We start from the raw sequence: 20,685 nt of genomic DNA, 5'->3' as shown, positions 1-20,685 counted from the left end.
TTTGTTTATTTTTTCTTTGATTTGTTTCTGAAATGTTTGCTGAATTGTGGGCTGTCTTGCAGCTTTTGATGTGAAAATTTTTTTTTCTGGAACACCAGATACAGCGTTTCCTTGGTTACCGCTGTAAACAAAGCAGCACTGTGCTGAAACACTGCTTTAATGTGAATTATACAGAGACGAGATGAAAAGAAGATACCATCTAAACTTTTCTGAAGACAGTCAGTTCCCCTCAGAAACATTCATATAAATACCCAAATCATTGGATTTTCTTCCAATAGTTCCTGCATCCTGAACAGTGAGTGATTTTTCTCTTTGCGTCCGTCTTCAGCGTCTCTGGCCTGTGTTAACGGACGTTTGACTTCATATTTTCACATAAATGAAATTTTGGAAAATGATTGCTTTGCAACGCATTTTGTGCAAGTCCAGAACAGAGACAAGCTGCAATAAGACAAAAAGAGTATCTGCCTATACCGATCTGATACCAGTGCAGTTTTAAAAAAAAAATCAGTGTAGAATTTCTATACCTCAATGTGTACTGACCATAGACTGTATAAAAACATGGACGTAGTGTCCGTGACGTCACCCGTAGGTTTCTAAAGAACGTTTTTGAAGCTCAAAGTGGGCGGAGCCAACTTGGCCAATCTTGGCAGCGCGTCACCGCGCGTCACTCCTGGATAATCGAAAATGGGCAAAGAGGCGGGAGCTGGTTGCTGAAACCACACCCGCCCAGCCCGACGGTGGTGACAGCAGCGGCAATCCGCCTGTCACTCAAGTGGCCACACCCTTAATTACGCAGAACTTTAAGGCTTACTATAATTTAAACAGATTAGTTATAAATAAATTCACCCCCTCACAGTTGTCATGAAGGGCAAAATTAGCTATATAGACCAAACCCACTTTTTGTACCAGGCTGTAAACATATTTTTTTTCTGCTGTAAAGTTGGGCATTTTAACATTTTAACTCCCTTTTGGAGCCAGCCTCTAGCGGCCAGTCGAGAATTGCAGTTTTAGTCACTTCCGTGTTGGTTTCACGAGAGAGACCGGAAGGTTTCCGCTTGGTGTTGACCTGATCGTCACTCTTTTGTGTGTTACACACAATCTACTAAATATAGACAACTTCATTATAAGAAAAATAACAAACGAAAGAAATTTATAACCATAATCTATGACAAAAATGCTATTATAAACTAGGTTAGTGGACAATTCGGTAGGAAAAGTTACTCTAGCAAAATCATGAGTTTATAAAATCTAATTTTATAAAAACTAAACTTTTAGTGAAAAAAAAAAACATTATTTAGTGGGGTACAAATAAAAGTTAATAAGTGTAGGACTCAAATTTTTGCAGTTAAAATGTAGCAAAATTTTGTATTGTTGTAAAATACATTCATGAAAAACAAGTAATATATTTATATATAAACATATATGTGACCCTGGATCACAAAACCAGTTTTAAGTAGCACAGGTATATTTCTAGCAATAGCCAAAAATACATGGTATGGGTCAGAATTATTGATTTTTCTTTTATGCCAAAAATCATTAGGATATTAAGTAAATATCATGTTTGATGAAAATATTTTGTAAATTTCCTACTGTAAATATATCAAAACAAATTTTGATTAGTAATATGCATTGCTAAGAACTTCATTTGGACAACTTTAAAGGCGATTTTCTCTGTATTTTTATTTTTTGCACCCTCAGATTCCAGATTTTCAAATCTTATTGTTGTATCTCGGCCAAATATTGTCCTATACTAACAAACCATACATCAATGGAAAGCTTATTTATTCAGCTTTCAGATGATGTATAAATCCCAATTTGAGAATTATGACTAGTTTTGTGGTCCAGGGTCACGTATTATAAATTAAAAGACATTTATTTTAAATGTATATAGCACAGCAATGTTGCAGCAACATATGATAGATAAGACGAACAAGAAAGGCAATTAATAATCTTTCATTGCGCAAAAGTATTATAATACAAAAGGCTCCAATACAGACCGGCACAAAGCGCTTATGCGCATCCCGTGCGCAGAATGATGCGCTTGAAGCAACACGGAATCACAGCGCGCAGGCACAGCGCTCCGCATGATGAAGTTCAAAGCACAAAGTGAAGAGATAATAATGTGCAGTGTATTAAATCTGTGCTCTGCAGTTTAGCGCCATCTGCTGTCAGAGAGTGAAAGTGCGCTTTCATCCAGAGCGTCTCTCACGTGTTCCACCATGTGCTTCTCGTCCGCGCTTGTTTACGTCAGAGTGCACAGGCGTCTTTCATGCAGCATACAGCCGTGTTGTGCATTTTGACCAGTTGACGGGAAAAGTATTCTTAAAATGCATTCAAAATTCTAAATAATTTGTAATATATAATTATTCACGGTATTTAGAAGTGCCCACGATAACAATACCGTGCATATTCATTACCGTGATATATCGCATTACCGAAAACCGGCACAAGTCTAATGCTAAATCATTTATCTTTATTTACAGATCAAGTATAATATTAGGAACATTTAATAATCTTGGAGATAGTTCATCTTTTTGACTGTAGTAACCGAACTCGACACGCAGTTTGAATGCTGAATGGAGGATGACAGACAGCGCAGCAGAGCGAAGAGTTATGTGAACTTAACTTGGGTAAATATTCATCTGTACCTCACATTAAACTATGGAACGGCTTCAGAACACTTGAAATATAGTGCGCGAAAACTTTATTGTGCTTTATAATGGTTTTTTTTTTGTGGCTTTCGTGGGGCTTAACAATAACAGAATAGTATAGGCAGAATATGGTCTCGTCTGACTGATACCCGATCCAGCAGAAAATGCCAGTATCGAAGCGATACCGATACTGAATATAGGATCGGCGCACCCCGACTTCTAATGAACAGGTTTGACTACTTTAGGAATTTCCATGAGTACAAATCTTAATGTTTAAGCATATAATGATCTTCTATGGAACTGTGTGCTTCTAATGTTATAGCAACATTTTTTTAACCTTGCCTTATACACAGATGCAAACTTATCCAAACTGTTGCTATAAATTTAGAAGCATACAATTCCCTAGAATATCATTATATGCTTAAACATTAAGATTTGTACTCATGGAAATTACTAAAGTAGTCAAACCTTTTCATTAGAAGGGGGTGTCCCAATACTTTTGCCAATATAGGCCTATAGTTGGATCATAGACAGTATAGACACAATATGTATAAGGATTGGTGGATGGATCATGTTTTGTGGGGAACAGCCAATAATCACCACCAGGAATAATCTCTAAAAATACAAAAAAGTTATGTTTGTGGTAGGCTTATAGAGGATGAAAATACCATTAGCTCAGTATAAAAACAATATATAAAGTACGTCCTCAAACGAAAGAAAAACCTTAATGTGCATGTGTGATATAGGCTGTATGACAACATAATGCACAGTAGCATATAAGTAAAGGTGTATTTACTTCTTACAGCACAGGAACACCAGATGGAATGAGGGAATGAGGGAATGATAACTTTACCTGGTTGGGATCTTGACCCTCAGGTATCGGTCGATGGCTATAGCGAGCAAGGCGAGGATAGAACTTTGGGTCAGAACCAGTACCGTGCACGCCACCAGCAGACAGCTGTAGAAGTGAGTCTGGAGTCCGATACTTATAGTTATCGCCAGTGGTATGACCAGCGCTCCTACTGCAATGTCCGCGAGCGCCAGAGAAACAATGAAGCAAAACGTAGTATCTCTAAGCGATCTATTAATATTTACGGCCCAAACCACCATCACGTTTCCTATCACGGATGACACGGCGATCACCACCTCCATGCACATGTAGAGGGCTTTGGCCGCGTAGAGGTCCTCAGGCATTCTTCCACTCGACGGGAATCGATAGTACGTTGAATATCCACGCGGCAATGGGGTTTCAAGTGAAAGTGATGTGTAAATTGATTAACTGTAGTAGTCCAGAGAAAAATCCCCCCGTTAATGCGCTGCTCCTCAAAAGAGCAGCCTTATTCCACACATGCCTATTTACAGTTGGAAATGGACGAACGGGAGAAGAATAAACCCCACAAAACCACAGAAGTGACTTACAAAATATTCAGCTGAAAATATCGCTGGGTTTTTCGCGTTTTCATTTCGTTTACTTTAGCGCCTCTTCATTAGGTCCACCTGCGCTCGTGCGAGAGATGCGCGCGCTACTTATTCTTCCCAAAATCGTTCAAATAAATGTATCCGTGTCACCTACAACTGTCAGGCAGTTCTCTAGATGTCCAATGAGTCGGAAAATAAATTAAAAGACGCACCATATTTGTTCCTTGGATATGTGAAACCAGATATTGTCCAGAGCGCGGGTCGTTCTCACTCAGCACTCTCGTGAGCTATGCGCTGCCCCAGAATAGCCGTCGATGGGTAGAGCCCTTTGTCTCACCCATACTCGCCCTGTTAGCAATTTAAAACACTTTTGGGAGCAAAAGAAGTCCAACTAACCCGTGTAGATTCTTGAAAATGTCAAAACAAAAGGTCGTTCCGTTTTCCTTTGACAGGAGAAAAAACACTATCCCAAACACCGCGCCGTCTGTTTTGGTTCCCTCCTTGAGAATGACTGAGGGACAACCTGCGTTCGCTACTTTCTTTTGTAGAGAGCCCGAACTCCTTTTCTCGTCATTGTATTTGTCTTAAGTGAGCATTTAACTTAGACGCTCGGGATAAAAAGTGGGACTGACCGTGCCCAAGTGTTTCGTGTAATATTAGTCTGCTCTACAGATATGAGACAGCATTGCACCATGAGTGGAGGGGAGTAGGAGGTGACAGTGCCTGATGAGCAGTGACTATTTAAACACTCAAAGACGCCCCATGAATATATAAATGTAATAAGAAATATATTTGCAACATTTCAAGGAAACTAATAGGTTTAATAATCTACGATAAGCTTAATGTGCCAGCTGAGACATCAGTTTAAAAAAAATCACAGTATGCTCCAGTTATCTCACAAACGAAGACAGTCTAATAAAGCAAAACAAAATTATGTATGACACACTTTGCAAGGTCCTTTTGATGTTTAAGTTTTAAACAGAGGAGACCAGGCCTACTTGTCTTTACTCCACTGAATATTTATCTTTGTAGGTTCATTGTTGAAAGTCATTTTTTATATAAATTGTCTCAGTGTAACCTGCCTTTAAATAGATGAATGAAGCTTTTAGCAAAATGTGAACATACAAAAATATCAAATAAAAACACAATGTATATTTTAAATAAATAATATTTATATAAAATTTACAGTATTTATATAAGAACAAATATTGTATAACATTACAAATTCTAGAGACAATGTTATATGTGTTGGTAATAGGGCAGGAACTCTTGGTACATACATACATACAAGTTCACAGAACGGACTCAGCAACAGCTGAGTAAAACTGTTTCATCTGAGCATGTGGCACTTTAAGCATTATCGTATCGCACGCATATCGAATATCGCATTATTTAATGAATTATCTCATATCGCATTTTTCTTCAATATCGCACAGCCCTAGTTGGTATTGTGGATCAGTGACTGAGCCTCTGTCTGGCTGACAAAAATCTCCTCTTTTTGAGGTGAATCATAATGAAGTCTTCCTCCTACTGACACATCCCGGTCAAAGCCCGCTCGGTGCTTTCATTCATGGTCTCTCCAGCTTTTGAGTGTGAGCTCAGAGACAAAGCACAGACCCCTCCACGCTAGATGCAGGTGATTTAGCAAGTAGGAAAATACATGGCATGAGAAAGCTGGCTGCACCACAGTGCCTGACTCATTTCCATATGAGAAATTTCTGCACGATCCACCAAGGGCGGTGAATTCGTTCATGCACACAGAATTACGACATGAGATTTATCCTGCCGATTCTGAGGAAAGAGACGCCACATTCCTATGTTATGAAGTAAGTCTTATATGACTACACGGGAATGGCTTTTATATAGTAGCCTACAGTTTTAAAGTGCTTTTTTTTGGCATGAAAAAAATTTGTATATTCATACTGAAACAGTATTTGGAGCTGATCTACATACAGATGAAACCATGCAAAACATAAATTAAGAAAATGGGGGAAAAAAGTTTAAGATTTTAAAAATCAAGTAGTTAAATTAAAAAATAAAAAGCACATAAGAATTGAATTTGTTATGCTAGTGCTTCATGACATTGGCTTCTGTCTGGGATTCTTCAATTCTCCAATGTCCTCTAGGACATTATATCAATAGTTAGATCAATGCACAGCTGTGCAGTAACTAATTATCCAACCATACCTGCAATAAAACTAATAGCATGACTGAATATGTTCTGTGGCCCTTTTTGTGTCCTATAGGAGCAGGTTCAATGTCCCTTGGAGCTGGAAAATCCAGATGGTAAACATCTTTTTACGTACTGTAGTACTGGCACTACTATGTACCAAAACCCCAGCGGAGCAGAACCACATCAGTGGATCTCACTCAAGGGAGGACAAAATCAACAAACAATCGAACAAACAGACTGTGGATTCTCGGTATAAGGGCGTTTGTTTTGTCTTGCATGTCTGATTACAATTGAAAATCTGCCTGGCTCTTATCAAAGCTGTTCCACTGTTTGTTGTTATAGAGTTCAGGTCAAGAGGTCATACATGAGGGGCGAGAGGTCACAGAATGAAACAGAAAGCCTAAATCATATTGTTATTTATGATGATGGACCTGATGATATTTGCTATCAAATGTTACAAATATTGCAATAAATATTTTTACACTGTAAAAAAGGGTGTAATTAATAGTGAAATTTACTAGCAATTTCCGTTAAAAACTTTTTCTACACCAATTTTTTTCAGTGTACAGTATGTACAATAATATTTTTTGTAAAAATATAAATTATTATTACTATTACAATGTTTTTCATCTTTCATTTTATTTACTGTGTTTAGTCTTTTGCATGTTCTTTTTTATGCAGTTAAGTTGCAAATACTTTGGCAATAAAAAATAGGTCATAAAATTGTGCTGCAAGAAGACGTTTGTGAACCTTTGTTATTACCTAAATCTTATGCATTCATTGCTCAAATGTAGTCTGCAAAGGGACAAGAATGGACAAACACAATTTGCTTTAACTAATAACACCCAAACAATTGTAGTCCTTGTCAATACTGAACACATTGTCTAAACGTTTACCTTACCGGTGACCAGCTTTTCTCAGGAAACGGTAAACACCTCCCAGACTGATTCTTAAGAAAAAAATTAACTGTTTTAACATGCCTTTCAGTTGATTTAGTTCTGCTAAATGAAGCAGAAATCTGTGTTGCATTTTACTCAACCTGACCACATTCTTGGCATGAATATGCCTCTGATTCACCTTGAATATCCCAAGCATTGCAAGCATCTCTTTTCTACCCTGAAGCGGCTTTGCACCATAAGAAGGCATGGATTGAGTGTGGTCCCTGAAAAGAAATGTGATGTGGTAAGCACTTTTCTAACCGCAAGGCCATCCCTATTAGACTCATTTGTGAAGATTTTTTTAATGGCTGAGCCATTTTGTGTCCAGCTCCTTATCATCCACACGCATGCCTAAAATCTCTGAGGTTCACGATCATAATGCTTTGAGGGTGTGCTGTGGTAATTAAGAAGACAAAGAGATGTGCAGCTCTTTGTGTGTTTCTCTCGCTTGCAGTCCTCCCCAAGGAACATCCGCTGTGTCCACAGTTTGAGAGCAGCACTTCACCAACAGCAGTATTTGCCTATTCACCTTAATGACCCACTCAGAGTGTCCGCACTGCTGGGTTTTCTTTAGCAAACATCTGGGCTTTGCGCAGCTGCAGTTGACATTATTAAACTCATGCCAGCTGGTTCTGAGGTCCCTTACAGTTTTCTTAGTCAAGACACCTTTTAAGACCTGTTCACATCAACCATCCCCCAGAAAGTCTGTCTTTAAAAGCAACTACCAAGAGGGAATCATGCCGTAATGGATCGACTCTTTAATGTCACTAAGGAGTCCTGCAGGTGCTTACACAGACCCTAAAATCATGCCATTATGACAGAAAGAAACAAATGTGTTTTTGACCAAGTGATAGATACTTATTGCTTTACAAAATACATATTTTGGTTGTTCATGATGTAATTTGCTTTATGGCTGTGTTTTGGTCAGCATGATACCATTGTAGACCCATTTTTAGTCAGATTTATCTAATATACAATAGTTAGTTCTGGTCCTCGAATCTGATAGCTGAGCCAATATAGACAATGACACTCTGAAATTCTCAGTTTGTATCACTCTACTTGTCCATGTTTGCAAAGTGGGACAAGTTGTATTTATCATTCTAACTTTAAGAAAACAGAGTCCACACCACAACTATAACAATATTGTTGGAATCACAGAGCAACATTTTTCCAGGAGAAGAACGATAAAAATATTGACAGCCAATCAGAATCCACCCGACTTTAAAAAGCTTAAGCTTTTTAGGTGGGAGACAACATAAAAGCATCGCATGCTGAAAATAAACAGAATGTTATCTTGAGTTAGTGTTGACCCTAACATAACTGCCATTATAGTTCATGTTATTGGTGTAAACAGGCATTTAAGTACATTGTTAGGCCAGTAGGTGGCGACAAGTTTTTATGAGTTTATTCAGTCACTTATAAACAACCGATTTGTTCAAAAACACTGATCAATCAGGAATTAAACAACGGTCTTTGTACTGCGAGTGAGTCGAGTCATTTACTCAACTGATTTGTTCACAAACACTGATTCACTGAGGAGCGAAAAAAAATTACTTCTAAAATGTAAGTTACTCAATTTTAATGTCTTGTTTATTGAACTGTTGTATAAAAGCAATATCACAATGGTGTTGTTGGTCTTACCACGGATGCCAATACCTGCAACACGAAGTTGCTCATATTCGGCCACAGCAGCGTTCTTGCATGTGTGATTTTACATTCAGTTTAACTTTGCTTCTATTTCGCATTTGACAACTCATCTATAAACAGTAACTAACATTGGCAATTCTCCTGGATTGGGTATTTTCCCATAGTGACTGATATTAAGAGTCAGTATGATGATTTGACATATAGCAATGACTATAAATGATTGTTTAATTACACATTCCATTTTTCCACTTTTGAAAGTGAAGCCTCTGTGAAGAGCATGACCTCTTGAAGAGCTGCCAACTCTCCTCTCCACTGGCCTGAATAGAGAAACTGGCAGATTTTCTTCTACGCAGAGTGAGAGCAGCATGTCATCACACTCCTAGATTTTTAAAGCTAGAAATATCAACAGATGGTCCCTCAGCAAGAACGCTGGCAGTTAAAAAAAGAGAAAGATGAATTTTTATTAAGCTAAAACAGTGGGGAAAAGAAAAGAGTGCTTGCACATGTTTTTGTAGAGAACATTTTAAGTGCATTGTCAGAGTCAGCCTCATATGTCACATCTTTTTGAAGTTCCTTTTTAAAACTGTGAGGTAACCATAGCTTGTTTTCTACCTTATCACACTAAATGAAAAGCACATCTTCACTGTGTAAATTTCACATTCAAATGGAGATGTTTTTGTTGCTGTTGTTATTTATCTTATTTTATTCATTTTGTGTATTTTAATTAATATTTGATTTTATCTTCTCACCCCAGTCAATTGAAATTCAGCCAGGGCTGTGTTCTAAATGGCCAATTTTCTACTTCATTCTGTTCATAACAGGAAGCCGGATGACATGGTTTTTCGAGGCTATTACCGCACTTCATCTCCGAGATTCATATAATTCATGGTTGGGGGTCTATGAGTGGGCTGCATTTTTCCCAGTAGCACAAAGAGACAGTGGGAAAGAGAGTGAGCGATGCTGTAGGTCATCATGCAGAGCTTCGTTATTGTGTGCCATTCACCAAGCAAGATTATTGCCTTAAGGCCTATTCCTTTAATGTTGCCTCATTTACAATGCTCCTCTCTTCTTCTTTTTCTCTCTCAGTAACATGCATACTGTCACGTTCGCTACTGTGAGGGAGCGAGGAGACGTGGAATACATCAACAAGGAGACTTTAATAACATCAAGGGAACCAGGAAAACACACGTAGCAGAGGAGGTTGACATAAACAATACCGGACACCGAATGAACGTAGGAGACAGGCTTATAGGAGCACAAATGATAAGACTAAATTAACACGGCTGGAGACAAATCAACATAATCAGAACAGGAACAGGAAGAACCAAATATGGTCAAAGGAAAACCAGGACATGGAGTACATGGAACAAAGAAACACAAAAGGTCCATAACCCTGACATCACTCCCCCCTCCCGGAAGGCGCGTGGTCGCCCTGGAGGCTGGTGCAGGACTGGGACACAGGGAATACCTCCAGGGCAGATCAGGCAATCCAGGGTGCCATGGACTGCCTGATCCACAGGGAGCTCAGGGACCATGGTGGAGCAGGGAGCTCTGGGAGCCATGGCGGAGCAGGCAGTTTGGGGTGCCATGGCGGTGCAGGCAGACTAGGAAGGCGGAGCAGACAGTTCAGGAGGCCATGGCGGAGCAGACAGTTCATGAGGCCATGGCGGAGCAGGGAGCTGGCCTCGGCACTCGGCCCGGCGTCCACGGATGGAACCTACTACCCCCCCAAAAAAATCATTGGTGAGAATATAGTCTTTAGCGGCCCTCCGTAGGCCTAACTCGGGAACTGTGGACCTCCCTGGGCTTGACTTGGGGACTGGAGCCCTCCTTGGGCTGGACATGGGGACTGGAGCCCTCTATGGGCTAAACTCGGGGACTGGAGCCCTCTCTGGGCTAAACTCGGGGACCGGAACCCTCTCTGGGCTAAACGCGGGGACAGGAGCCTTCACTGGGCTAGGCTCGGGCACAGGGACCCTCACTGGGCTAGACTCGGGGACAGGAGCCCTCCGTGGGCTAAACTCGGGAACCGGAGCGAGCTCTGGGGCTGGAGCCGACACTGGAGGGTCGCCGTGATTTTGCCAAGAAAGACATGTTCCTGGATCAACATCTTTTGTTGATCCTGGATCAACATAACTGTCCAAAAATATAGACTTAACCCAATCCCTACCCCTAAACCTAACCCTACCCATAATTTATTCCTAAAAACAGTGTGAAATGATAGCTGATTAACAAGGGTGTAGAAGCACCTAACCCTGATCGTAAGCCTAAAACATATTTCCTGAAAAGGTATCCCTCAATTCTGATTGGTTGATAGGAATGTTGTTCCAGGATCAACAAGGATGTTGATCCAGGAACATGTTGTACTTGGTGAAATCACAGTCACCGACACTGGAGCGAGCTCTGGGGCTAGGATGAGGGCGGAGGACAGTCTTTTTCTCCTCATCCTCCTCCTATGGTTAGAGGACATCGGTGCGGCCGGCGGGCTTGACATCGGAACGGCCGGCGGGCTGAAGTGAGCCGCGGCCGGCAGGCTGGAGAGTGCCGTGGCCGGCGGGCTGGTTCTGGCTCGGGGCCGGACGCTCTCCAGACACCGGAGGATCCCTTCCCTCCAGCTTAGTCCCGTGGTGTCTGGGAGGTCCACGGGGCGATGGTAATTGGCCCCGTGCCAGAACAAAGAGTTGATCTAAAGTATTAGTACTTGTTTAGGAGACAGGCTTATAAAGGAGAACAAATGATAAGACTAAATTAACACGGCTGGAGACAAATCAACATAATCAGAACAGGAACAGGAAGAACCAAATATGGTCAAAGGAAAACACATGGGAAAACCAGGACATGGAGTAGCCTACATGGAACAAAGAAACACAAAAGGTCCATAACCGTGACACATAAACGGATACGGAGACGCTCACTCACTCAGTCTATTCATGAAAATCAAATATTGTGCTTAAATGCTGCTGCAGACCAGAAACAGCAGTTCTGTCAGGACCACTATCGTCAAAATGATAGATACTTAGCATACAGTTTGGTTTGGAGAAATGCTTAATAAATGCACTGTAACTAAACCCATTAGATTTTAGCCGACTAAATTTACTGTAGATTTAGTCGACTAAAATCTTATATTTAGTTGACTAAAAACAATTCAGATGACTAAAATATGACTAAAACTAAATGGCATTTTAGTCAAAAGGCTATGACTAAAACTAAACCAAAATTTGTAAAGTACATCAATAAGGAGATTTTAATTATATCAAGAGAACCGGGAAAACACACGCAGCAAAGGCGCTAGACATCAACAGACATTAACAATATCGGACGACGAATGGATGTAGGAGACAGGCTTATAAAGGAGCACAAATGATAAGACTAAATTAACACGGCTGGAGACAAATCAACATAATCAGAACAGGAACAGGAAGAACCAAATATGGTCAAAGGAAAACACATGGGAAAACCAGGACATGGAGTAGCCTACATGGAACAAAGAAACACAAAAGGTCCATAACCGTGACACATAAACGGATACGGAGACGCTCACTCACTCAGTCTATTCATGAAAATCAAATATTGTGCTTAAATGCTGCTGCAGACCAGAAACAGCAGTTCTGTCAGGACCACTATCGTCAAAATGATAGATACTTAGCATACAGTTTGGTTTGGCAAAAACCTCCCTGCCCATCCATGCAGCCTGTCATGAATGAGCAGGGAGAGCAGCAATAATAACCCCCCTAGGGTTAACAGAACAGAACAAGGCAGATATCATTAATGTACTTAATGATATTTAAGTGTAACACTTTATTCAAGATAAAGGAGTCTGATTAGCAAGGAATATCAGAAAGCCAAGTCCTGACTGTGGCGAAAGGAGGAGCTGGGGATGGAGGAGGGTAATTTGTTCCGGAGCAAGCTGAAAAGCTGCTGAATAATACTGAATAGAGCTTATATAGAAATGCCGCGATAGGTGTCGTATTCCTATAGGTAGATGTGATCAGCTGAGAATCAGCTGATGCAAGCTTGACTCACGTGACCTGCCAGAACTAACGCTAACGCTTAATATTTATGTTTTATAATGAATGTGTTTACATGCACGATCATACACTTATTTGTATAAGGTCATATAAACACACTAAACTGTGCTCTTTCATCAGGAAAAGGTTGTGAGCAATACCTGTTGGATATGTTTTTTCTCTTTACCCGATTTCACTTGATACAGTTTTACCCAAGGAGGTCTATCATACATGGCAATAGCTGTTAGTTATCATCCCCATTAGTTTCAGTGGCATTTGCTCATTATTTTTTATAATAGCATTTTGTGTGATTGAACACTCTGCATAAGTGTTCGGTATCATCTACTTAGAATCTCTTTAAGACAGACACTCTTTATATGGCGTACCGTTTGTTCAGAGCCACGAGAGGCATCGTGTCGCACTCTGCAAAGAGATTCATTAGTCATTATAGCCCATGAAGGCCGACCTCTAGCTATCATCCCGTTCGTTTTATTAGCAGTAAAATCTGATTCGATGTAACAAAATGGGAGCAACCTAACAAATGTCTCCTGGCTGCTTAAGAAACTTGTTAGCAGAAGAAGAATGGCTGAGATGATGAACAATGCCAGGTGCAGAACAGTGCATTTCTGTTTCAGTTCCTGGTTTCATATGGAGTCGTGTCTTGACATAAAAGCAGATGAGTAGTATAGCACTTCTGTGAGAAAAGTGGACCCTGCAGACCATCTGCAGGACATTCAGCAGGGAGGAGGGTATTATTAGACATAGAGACCGCTAGAGAGAGAGTATGGAAGATAAAGAGATGATGGAGTTAGATAGCAGTAAGAGTAATAGAGAAGTAGGAAGCTAGTTTAAAAAACAGGGATGAAGTGAGGAGGAAAGAGGATAAAAATGAAAGTTTAAAGGGCTACAAGGTGTCTGAGAAGCTGAGACATATGTCGGGAAAGAGATTTGTTGGATTTCCTGTTCCATTTGAGTCAAACGGCATACTGAGGTGGATTATTGTTGAGAAAAAAAAATGAGAGCAACAAAAAACGCACACACAAGATTCAAAATCTTGTTAAAATGTTGTTTACATATAGAGAATAAATATGTGTGCTCACATTCATTTACAGTGGGGTCCAAACATCTGTGTCTTTGTATTTGGTTTTCTCCGCTTTTGCTTTAATGGCATCAGCAATCGACCTGCATGAATTCCACAAATTTGTGTAAAACTATAAAGCTGAAATTTAGTTTTTGTTAATTCAATTTTTGTTCATTCGAATTTTATGTGATATTTAGCTTTTTTTTTTTTTAAATGGACAAAATTTTAAATGACAAACTATGTATTAAAAATTAAATGTTATTAAATTGCATCTTATAATTTTTTTTGTCATTTTCCTAGTTCATAAATAATTGAAAATGTTTCAAGCTTCTTTGTCTTAAATGGCGGAGAAAAAAAAAATTATAAAAACAAAATTGTACAAAAGTGTTCACATGCTCACTGTCACAAATCTGTGACCTAGAAATAGCGCAGAATCTTAAATATTCAAAATTCATTTTGCATCATAAAGTTTAAAATTCTAAAACGTAGAAGAGATGACTAAAACTTAGAATTAGAAGACATTTGTACCTGTTTTTATATTATTTCTCTTGTTTATACTGCAGGAATCATTCTTTCTGCTTTTCACATCCATTAGAAAATATTCAAATTCCTTTCTTTTCCCCATTTTTTTTTGGGAGAAAAAAATAGGTCAGATGTATTTTGTGGAAGATGGCATGGGGAATTACATTGTGCTCTAAGTGAGATGAGCAAAACGAGGGAGATTAGGAAAGTTGCTCTGGCGAACAATGATTGCGAGTTTCTTCTGTTTGGACAAAAATTGATTATTAATGTGATCAGAGGCCCCTACTGTTGAAAAGAGAAAATAAGAAAGAATGAAAGAGGAATGCATCCACCATCTGGTGAATTTTCAGCATTTTTGCAGGTAGTGTGACTGCAACACACAGTATAACCCTCCCTCACTGCACGATACACTGCTGAAGCTGTAATTCCCTGATGCATAAGGTGTACTGCAATAGCTGAGATAAACCATCTGATCCTCACAAAAGTTGAGATATAGACATAGATATAGTTGAGATATAGAAAAACAACATATGAAAATAAAAAAGGCCTTGGGAGAGGAGAAAATGTGCACTAAACAGTGCCTGAAACTCAATTTTCAGAAATGAATATGTCTGCGTGAAGCTCGTTTTAGATTTAATTAAAGCTTGTGTCCTTTTAGCAAAGAGAAATTACATTTTCTCTGTGGCTCTCACTCCTTTTAGCAGTCTACATTTTTGAGAGCCACTAAGCAAAGCAGAGCTCTCAGTCTATTACCACCTGAGCTTTTCATGTATACACTTTCACTTACTTCATTTAGGGGTCTAATTAACAACATGCACGCACAGTCATGAATGACCTCTAGAGCCCTTTTACTGCAAACCATTGATTTTTGTGTGTGTTTTTTGTGTGAATGGACATCTCTGTGTGTTTTAACATCTTTAGGGACGTGATGTTGCATTATTTATTGCAAATTAAAGATGTTTACACCTCTCTTCCCCTTTAACCTCTGCTGTTGCTTCTGCTGGAAATTGCTGTTTGTGAAATAGATCTGAGAGATCAGAAGGGATGAGCTTCACTTTGAGGATGGATTGTGCTTTTGAAGAGAGAGAGGTGTGGATAAAAATGTGTTTTCCACAGTTTCTGCATGTGGCTGTGGATGAATTGAGCTAAAATATGCAGTGGCCTCTCCATGGAGGTTAGGAAATACAATTTTTAACTGTTATCATTTAGTAAACCGTGATCAGAACATGAAATGAATTATGCATTCATTTAAGATTGCTTTGTGCTGCTCAAGATACACTTGAAGAATTACATCTAAATAAATAAGGTAATGTTTGTGTTACGGCCCAATCAATTTTGTGGCTTACAAATTGCTTTCTGACCCACTATTTGATTACAGCGTTTTCTCTCTGGGGCAAATGTAGAGAGTATGTTGAGTTATAGGATTTGAATAAGCTCCAAGGGCCTGATATCTAGCTAACCTCCCTTTTCCTGCCAAACATCCTCATAATGGCCTGAATTAGTCAAAGTGATAAGAATCCAAGCTGTAGATATGGAGAGCCTGATGCCAGAGGACAAATGCAATAGCAGGAGTCTAGGAATGTTTTTGTGTGAAATGTGGGATTCTTAGATCTCAACACCTCATCAATTGTCCATAGCGATACTGGCATCTGAATGCAGTCTATATACCAAACCACATTGCAGGGGCAGTTTGACCCCTGAATTGGTTAATCATAATGGCAGTGCATGAAGGATACATACACCATGCCTGAGTGTACATGTCTGTTTCCGTGGCAACTGCAGCAAGCATGAGCTCTTTGCACAGCTGACCTCCCATGATTCCCATAAATTACTCTTCCCCACCAGAGGGGAATAAATTGGAAGTGAGCCCGGTATGATACACATTACAAGTGAGGGCACTATGATCTGTGTCATTTACCTGTCAGTCCTGCTGTTCTCTGCTGAACCTACCGCAGTCTGTGAATGGACGATATCACACACATCCAAGGTGATAAACAATAGCCTCAATCGAGATTTTCACTCATGACAAAATTCAAATTGAGAGCGGACATGAAAGGTTAATTCACAGGAATTTTAGAATAGCATGACTTGATTTATGAGTAAAAAAAGTTAATTGGTTGACATTACTTTGTGAGCTTCCTATTTTATTCTACAGCATATAACACAGAATCATACATGAAATGTGAATTTTAAAACCTTTGTGTACTGTAAAATCATTGCTTACAAGTTACTACAAGGACTACACTCTTAATAACAAAGGTTCTTCATTGGCAGTAATGGTTCAATGAAGAACCTTTACCTTCCATGGAAATTTTACATTGCAGGTTCTTTATAGTGAAAAGGTTCTTTAGTTTATTACAATGTTCTTCACACCAAAAAAAAAAAAGGTTATTTTATGGTTATTTTCACTGAAAGGTTCTTTTCACTAGTGTGGCACTAGTGAAAATCCCCTTGTGTAATCTTTATTTTTAAGTGTAATTGTCTGATGAAATGCATGCCATATGTAAAGCACATAAACTCACATTCTTATTCTGCACAAATAAAGTCGCACGTTCATACTAACTGAATATGTTTTCAAGATTTGGGAGAAATACAATAACCTATTCAGTCTTTTCACATACAACTTGCTTATAAAAAAGTAATCCTCTAGGATTCTTGGCTGTTTCAGTAGTTAGTGTGTCATCATCCTTCAAAGACAATCAAAAGAATGTTGTGGGAGATGAAAAACAGTACAAATCTGTTTCGATGACTCCCAGAGATGTGCTTTGTAGTGAGTTAGGTGTGGAAGGAATGTTCCATAATTTCTTATCAAGTAATGTTTACCACAGACCATATTTTATTTTTAAACAACTTAAAAATGCTATTTTAAATACCATTATAAATTCCCGATCAAACCTATGGCAGAACAGTTCTATAGCTAACCCAACCACAACTGACATGTTTCCTAAAAACACAATCTGTTAATTTTCCTGAAACTGCTGCATTCAGTACTGAAGAATCAGCTTTGTGTTTCTAAACATTTTGGGCATAGTCAGCAGAGAAACATATGGGAGTGTTGTTATTGTTCAAATGTGTTTGATTTTGTAGTACTATTAGAATAAACTAGGAGTTACTAGAACTAGTTTATTAGAATAAACTAGAAGTACCTATTTAAATAGCAGAGTTCATCTGACCTCAAGCTAATTGTCTTGGAGTTACAGTAACAACCTCAATCAACGGGTGAATGCTTGTTTTCTAAATGAGTTTATGTAATACATGACCAAAGAAAAAATACGAGAAAATCAGTGGCTCATTGGAGCAGGCAGGAAAAGAATATACCGTACCCCCATGTAAAGATGCTGACATAGACAGAGTTACGAGATCTGCAATCACTAAATGATCTGTGTGTGTGTGCGTGTGAGAGAGAGAGAGAGAGAGAGAGAGATGTGTGTGTGTGTGTGTGAGAGAGAGAGAGAGAGAGAGAGAGAGAGAGAGAGAGAGAATGTGTGTCAGACCAAGTAGTCGATTTGATTGAGCCTTCCTGGATTCTGTTTCCATACCACAAAAGACATGCCATTGTTTTAACATTGTTTTTTAATTTATTCTAAACTAAGAAAAACATAAAGGGCATCAAGGGAGAAAAACACCTCTAAAAGTTGCCTTTTAGGTTCACAACATTGATCAAATCCTCAAAGAATGTCAGTCTGTTTAGACCAGTCATTTTTCAGTGACTGTAGGTTACATCATTCCACCAGTAGGTGGCGACAAGTGCATCATTGGCCTTTTGTTTAAAAGCATAGCTTCATTAGGAATGGAACAAGTGATGATCTTTATGAGCGAGTCATTAATCATTCAATCAAATGATTTGTTCAAAACACTGATGTATTCGGAATTGAATCAATTATCCTCCGAAATAAAGAGAAATATGTTCTATATAGAATGAATGTGTACTATGAATGTAATCTGGACGTGCTATATTCACCATGTTGTCATTGTCATGTGATCTACCAGTGTCAGTTGCATCACTTCACTGCAATTCACAAATCCTCTCATGGGATACTAAAGTGTCCATCATATGCACACTTCAGATTTTCGCCGGAAGTAGCAAGTCATCTGGGGTAGCTTCTTCATTTTAGCTTTGGTTGAATTTAATTTAATGTTGTATTTATATATTCATGCACATTTTCTCTTTTTTCACAAAAAAATAGTTGGAGATTGAACAATGACTGTCATATTTTTTTGTATGTAAATGAGGTTTTGATAATGCCATGTTGTTTGTACCTTTTGTACTGACATCTAAGTTGTTGTTCCAAAAGGAAGTGTTTATAGGCACAGGACTTTTAAAGCGTCCTTGATGTGTAAAGAGCATCTGGGAAAACAGCCAGATTTAGGCACAATTTAGCTGCTTATTTCACATATAGGCAATGTCAGTTCTCAATATTACTCCGCCAACACACCTGGTATGTCAATCCTACCATTGTCCTGTCTGTGATACTTCATTTCACATGCCATTTGTTCTTTTCATCAGAATAAAGACAGTGCTAGTATGGATTCAAGCTATCCATCTCATTAAATAACCTAGACATGCCTAAATTCTGTCTGAGTGGAGGTCAGCATGAGTGATTGCAAGAATCTCTATGTGTTTCTATCCCTCAGGCGCCTAAACAGCCTGATTTTTCTTAATATTTTCAGTGTGTCATATCTTTTTATGTTATGAATACCAGTGTCAGTTGCATCACTTCACTGCAATTCACAAATCCTCTCATGGGATACTAAAGTGTCCATCATATGCACACTTCAGATTTTCGCCGGAAGTAGCAAGTCATCTGGGGTAGCTTCTTCATTTTAGCTTTGGTTGAATTTAATTTAATGTTGTATTTATATACATTGCCTGTCTCTCTCCTTTGTGTGTTGACGGCCATATTTATGCAAGATGTGATGAGTAGTAGCCTTCATTTATAAAGATGCATGTGAATAGGGACTGAGAAGCTTGTTATTCATTTTAGGGTTTTTTTCTTCAGTGAGAAGACATCAAAGTCAAGTCTAACGATCGTGGCTTTATGCAGGGCCGATGACTTTTATCCTTTAATACCAATTAATTTCCTTGATTCAAAGTTAGCAGCTCTTCCACTGCATGGTAATAGGTTATATGACCGTAATGGATCTTTTTTTTCTGCAAGGAGTTGCAAAATCTTTTGCAATGCAAGCTTTTATGAAGAAACAAAATACTGGTGCGGACTACTCACCCATTGTTTCAAAAAGAAAAAGACATCTGCTGACGGTTTGACGCAAGAGCCACACGCAGTGACATGCATGCAAACACTTTTTATGCATTAACTATAGCTGCATAGAGATCATTTAAGCAGTTTATTCCTTAAGTTTGAAGTTTGGGTTCCATTCATTTTGTAGATTTAGATGTAAATAATATCCATTTTTGCTGTCTCTTGTGTTTATGAGTACTAAATTCAATATATTTGGGAAGCATAAATTCTTGTTTGTTACATTATAGGTTCTTCATATCAGCATAATGGTTTCTGGGTTCTGTAAAGTGTCTAATTCCTAAAGAATTAGAGAGTAAAATGTTTTCTGTTGAGCAAAGTGTTCTCTAACAGCATCAGGATGTAAAACTCTTTTTAGTTCATACTTTGCAAGATATTGGGCGCTGTTCTTTAAAGGGCTCTGTGTATCTAAGCCTGCAGGGAGACGCAGTGCCAGCTCAAGCATTACTTGAATTGCTCTACTCTGCTTATTGACTTTTTGTGGGTTTGATTTGTTTTAGAGGAAAATGTGGGTAAAGAGCATACGATCCAACATATTGTAAAATTTAAGTTGTATATTTCAATTTCGGAACAAACCTACAGGCAAGTAAGCAGATTTTATGACGATTTTACATTGTGGCGTTCAACTGGAAAAAGCGGAGAAATATTATGCATGCACACTACCATTTAAAGGTTAGGGGTCAGTAAGATTTTTTTTTTGAGATCCTGTTATTTTTGAGCTTTCTATTCATCTAAAAATCCTGGAAATATATTAAGCAGCAACTGTTTTCAACATTTAAAATTGAATACTTGGACAGCAAATCAGCATATTTGGATGATTTCTGAAGGATCATGCGACACTGAAGACTGGAGTAATGGCTGCTGAAAATTCAGCTTTTCCATCACAGGAATAAATCACATTTTAAAATATATTCAAACAGAAAACAGTTAACTGTAATAATGTTTCACAATATTATTGTTTTACTGCATTTATAACTGAATAAATGCAG

The 20,685-nt window shown here is 38.7% G+C and overlaps 1 protein-coding gene across 1 annotated transcript in view; it reads right to left on the bottom strand.

Annotated features, from left to right (window-relative positions):
- The window catches only part of LOC107731293 (adenosine receptor A1-like), a 9,071-nt gene extending 4,517 nt beyond the window's left edge, over positions 1-4,554 (bottom strand). The window contains exon 1 of the mRNA XM_016542355.1: positions 3,505-4,554. Within this exon, the coding sequence (XP_016397841.1) occupies positions 3,505-3,845 (341 nt within the window). The 5' untranslated portion in view covers positions 3,846-4,554. The remainder of the gene's footprint in view (positions 1-3,504) is intronic.
- Between the last annotated feature and the right edge of the window lie 16,131 nt (positions 4,555-20,685).

This window comes from Sinocyclocheilus rhinocerous, unplaced genomic scaffold (genome assembly GCF_001515625.1).
Source record: "Sinocyclocheilus rhinocerous isolate Xijiao unplaced genomic scaffold, SAMN03320098_v1.1 scaffold1600, whole genome shotgun sequence".
NCBI lineage: Eukaryota > Metazoa > Chordata > Actinopteri > Cypriniformes > Cyprinidae > Sinocyclocheilus > Sinocyclocheilus rhinocerous.
Note: the sequence above shows the minus strand (reverse complement) of the source record. Positions and strands in the feature narration are given on the sequence as shown.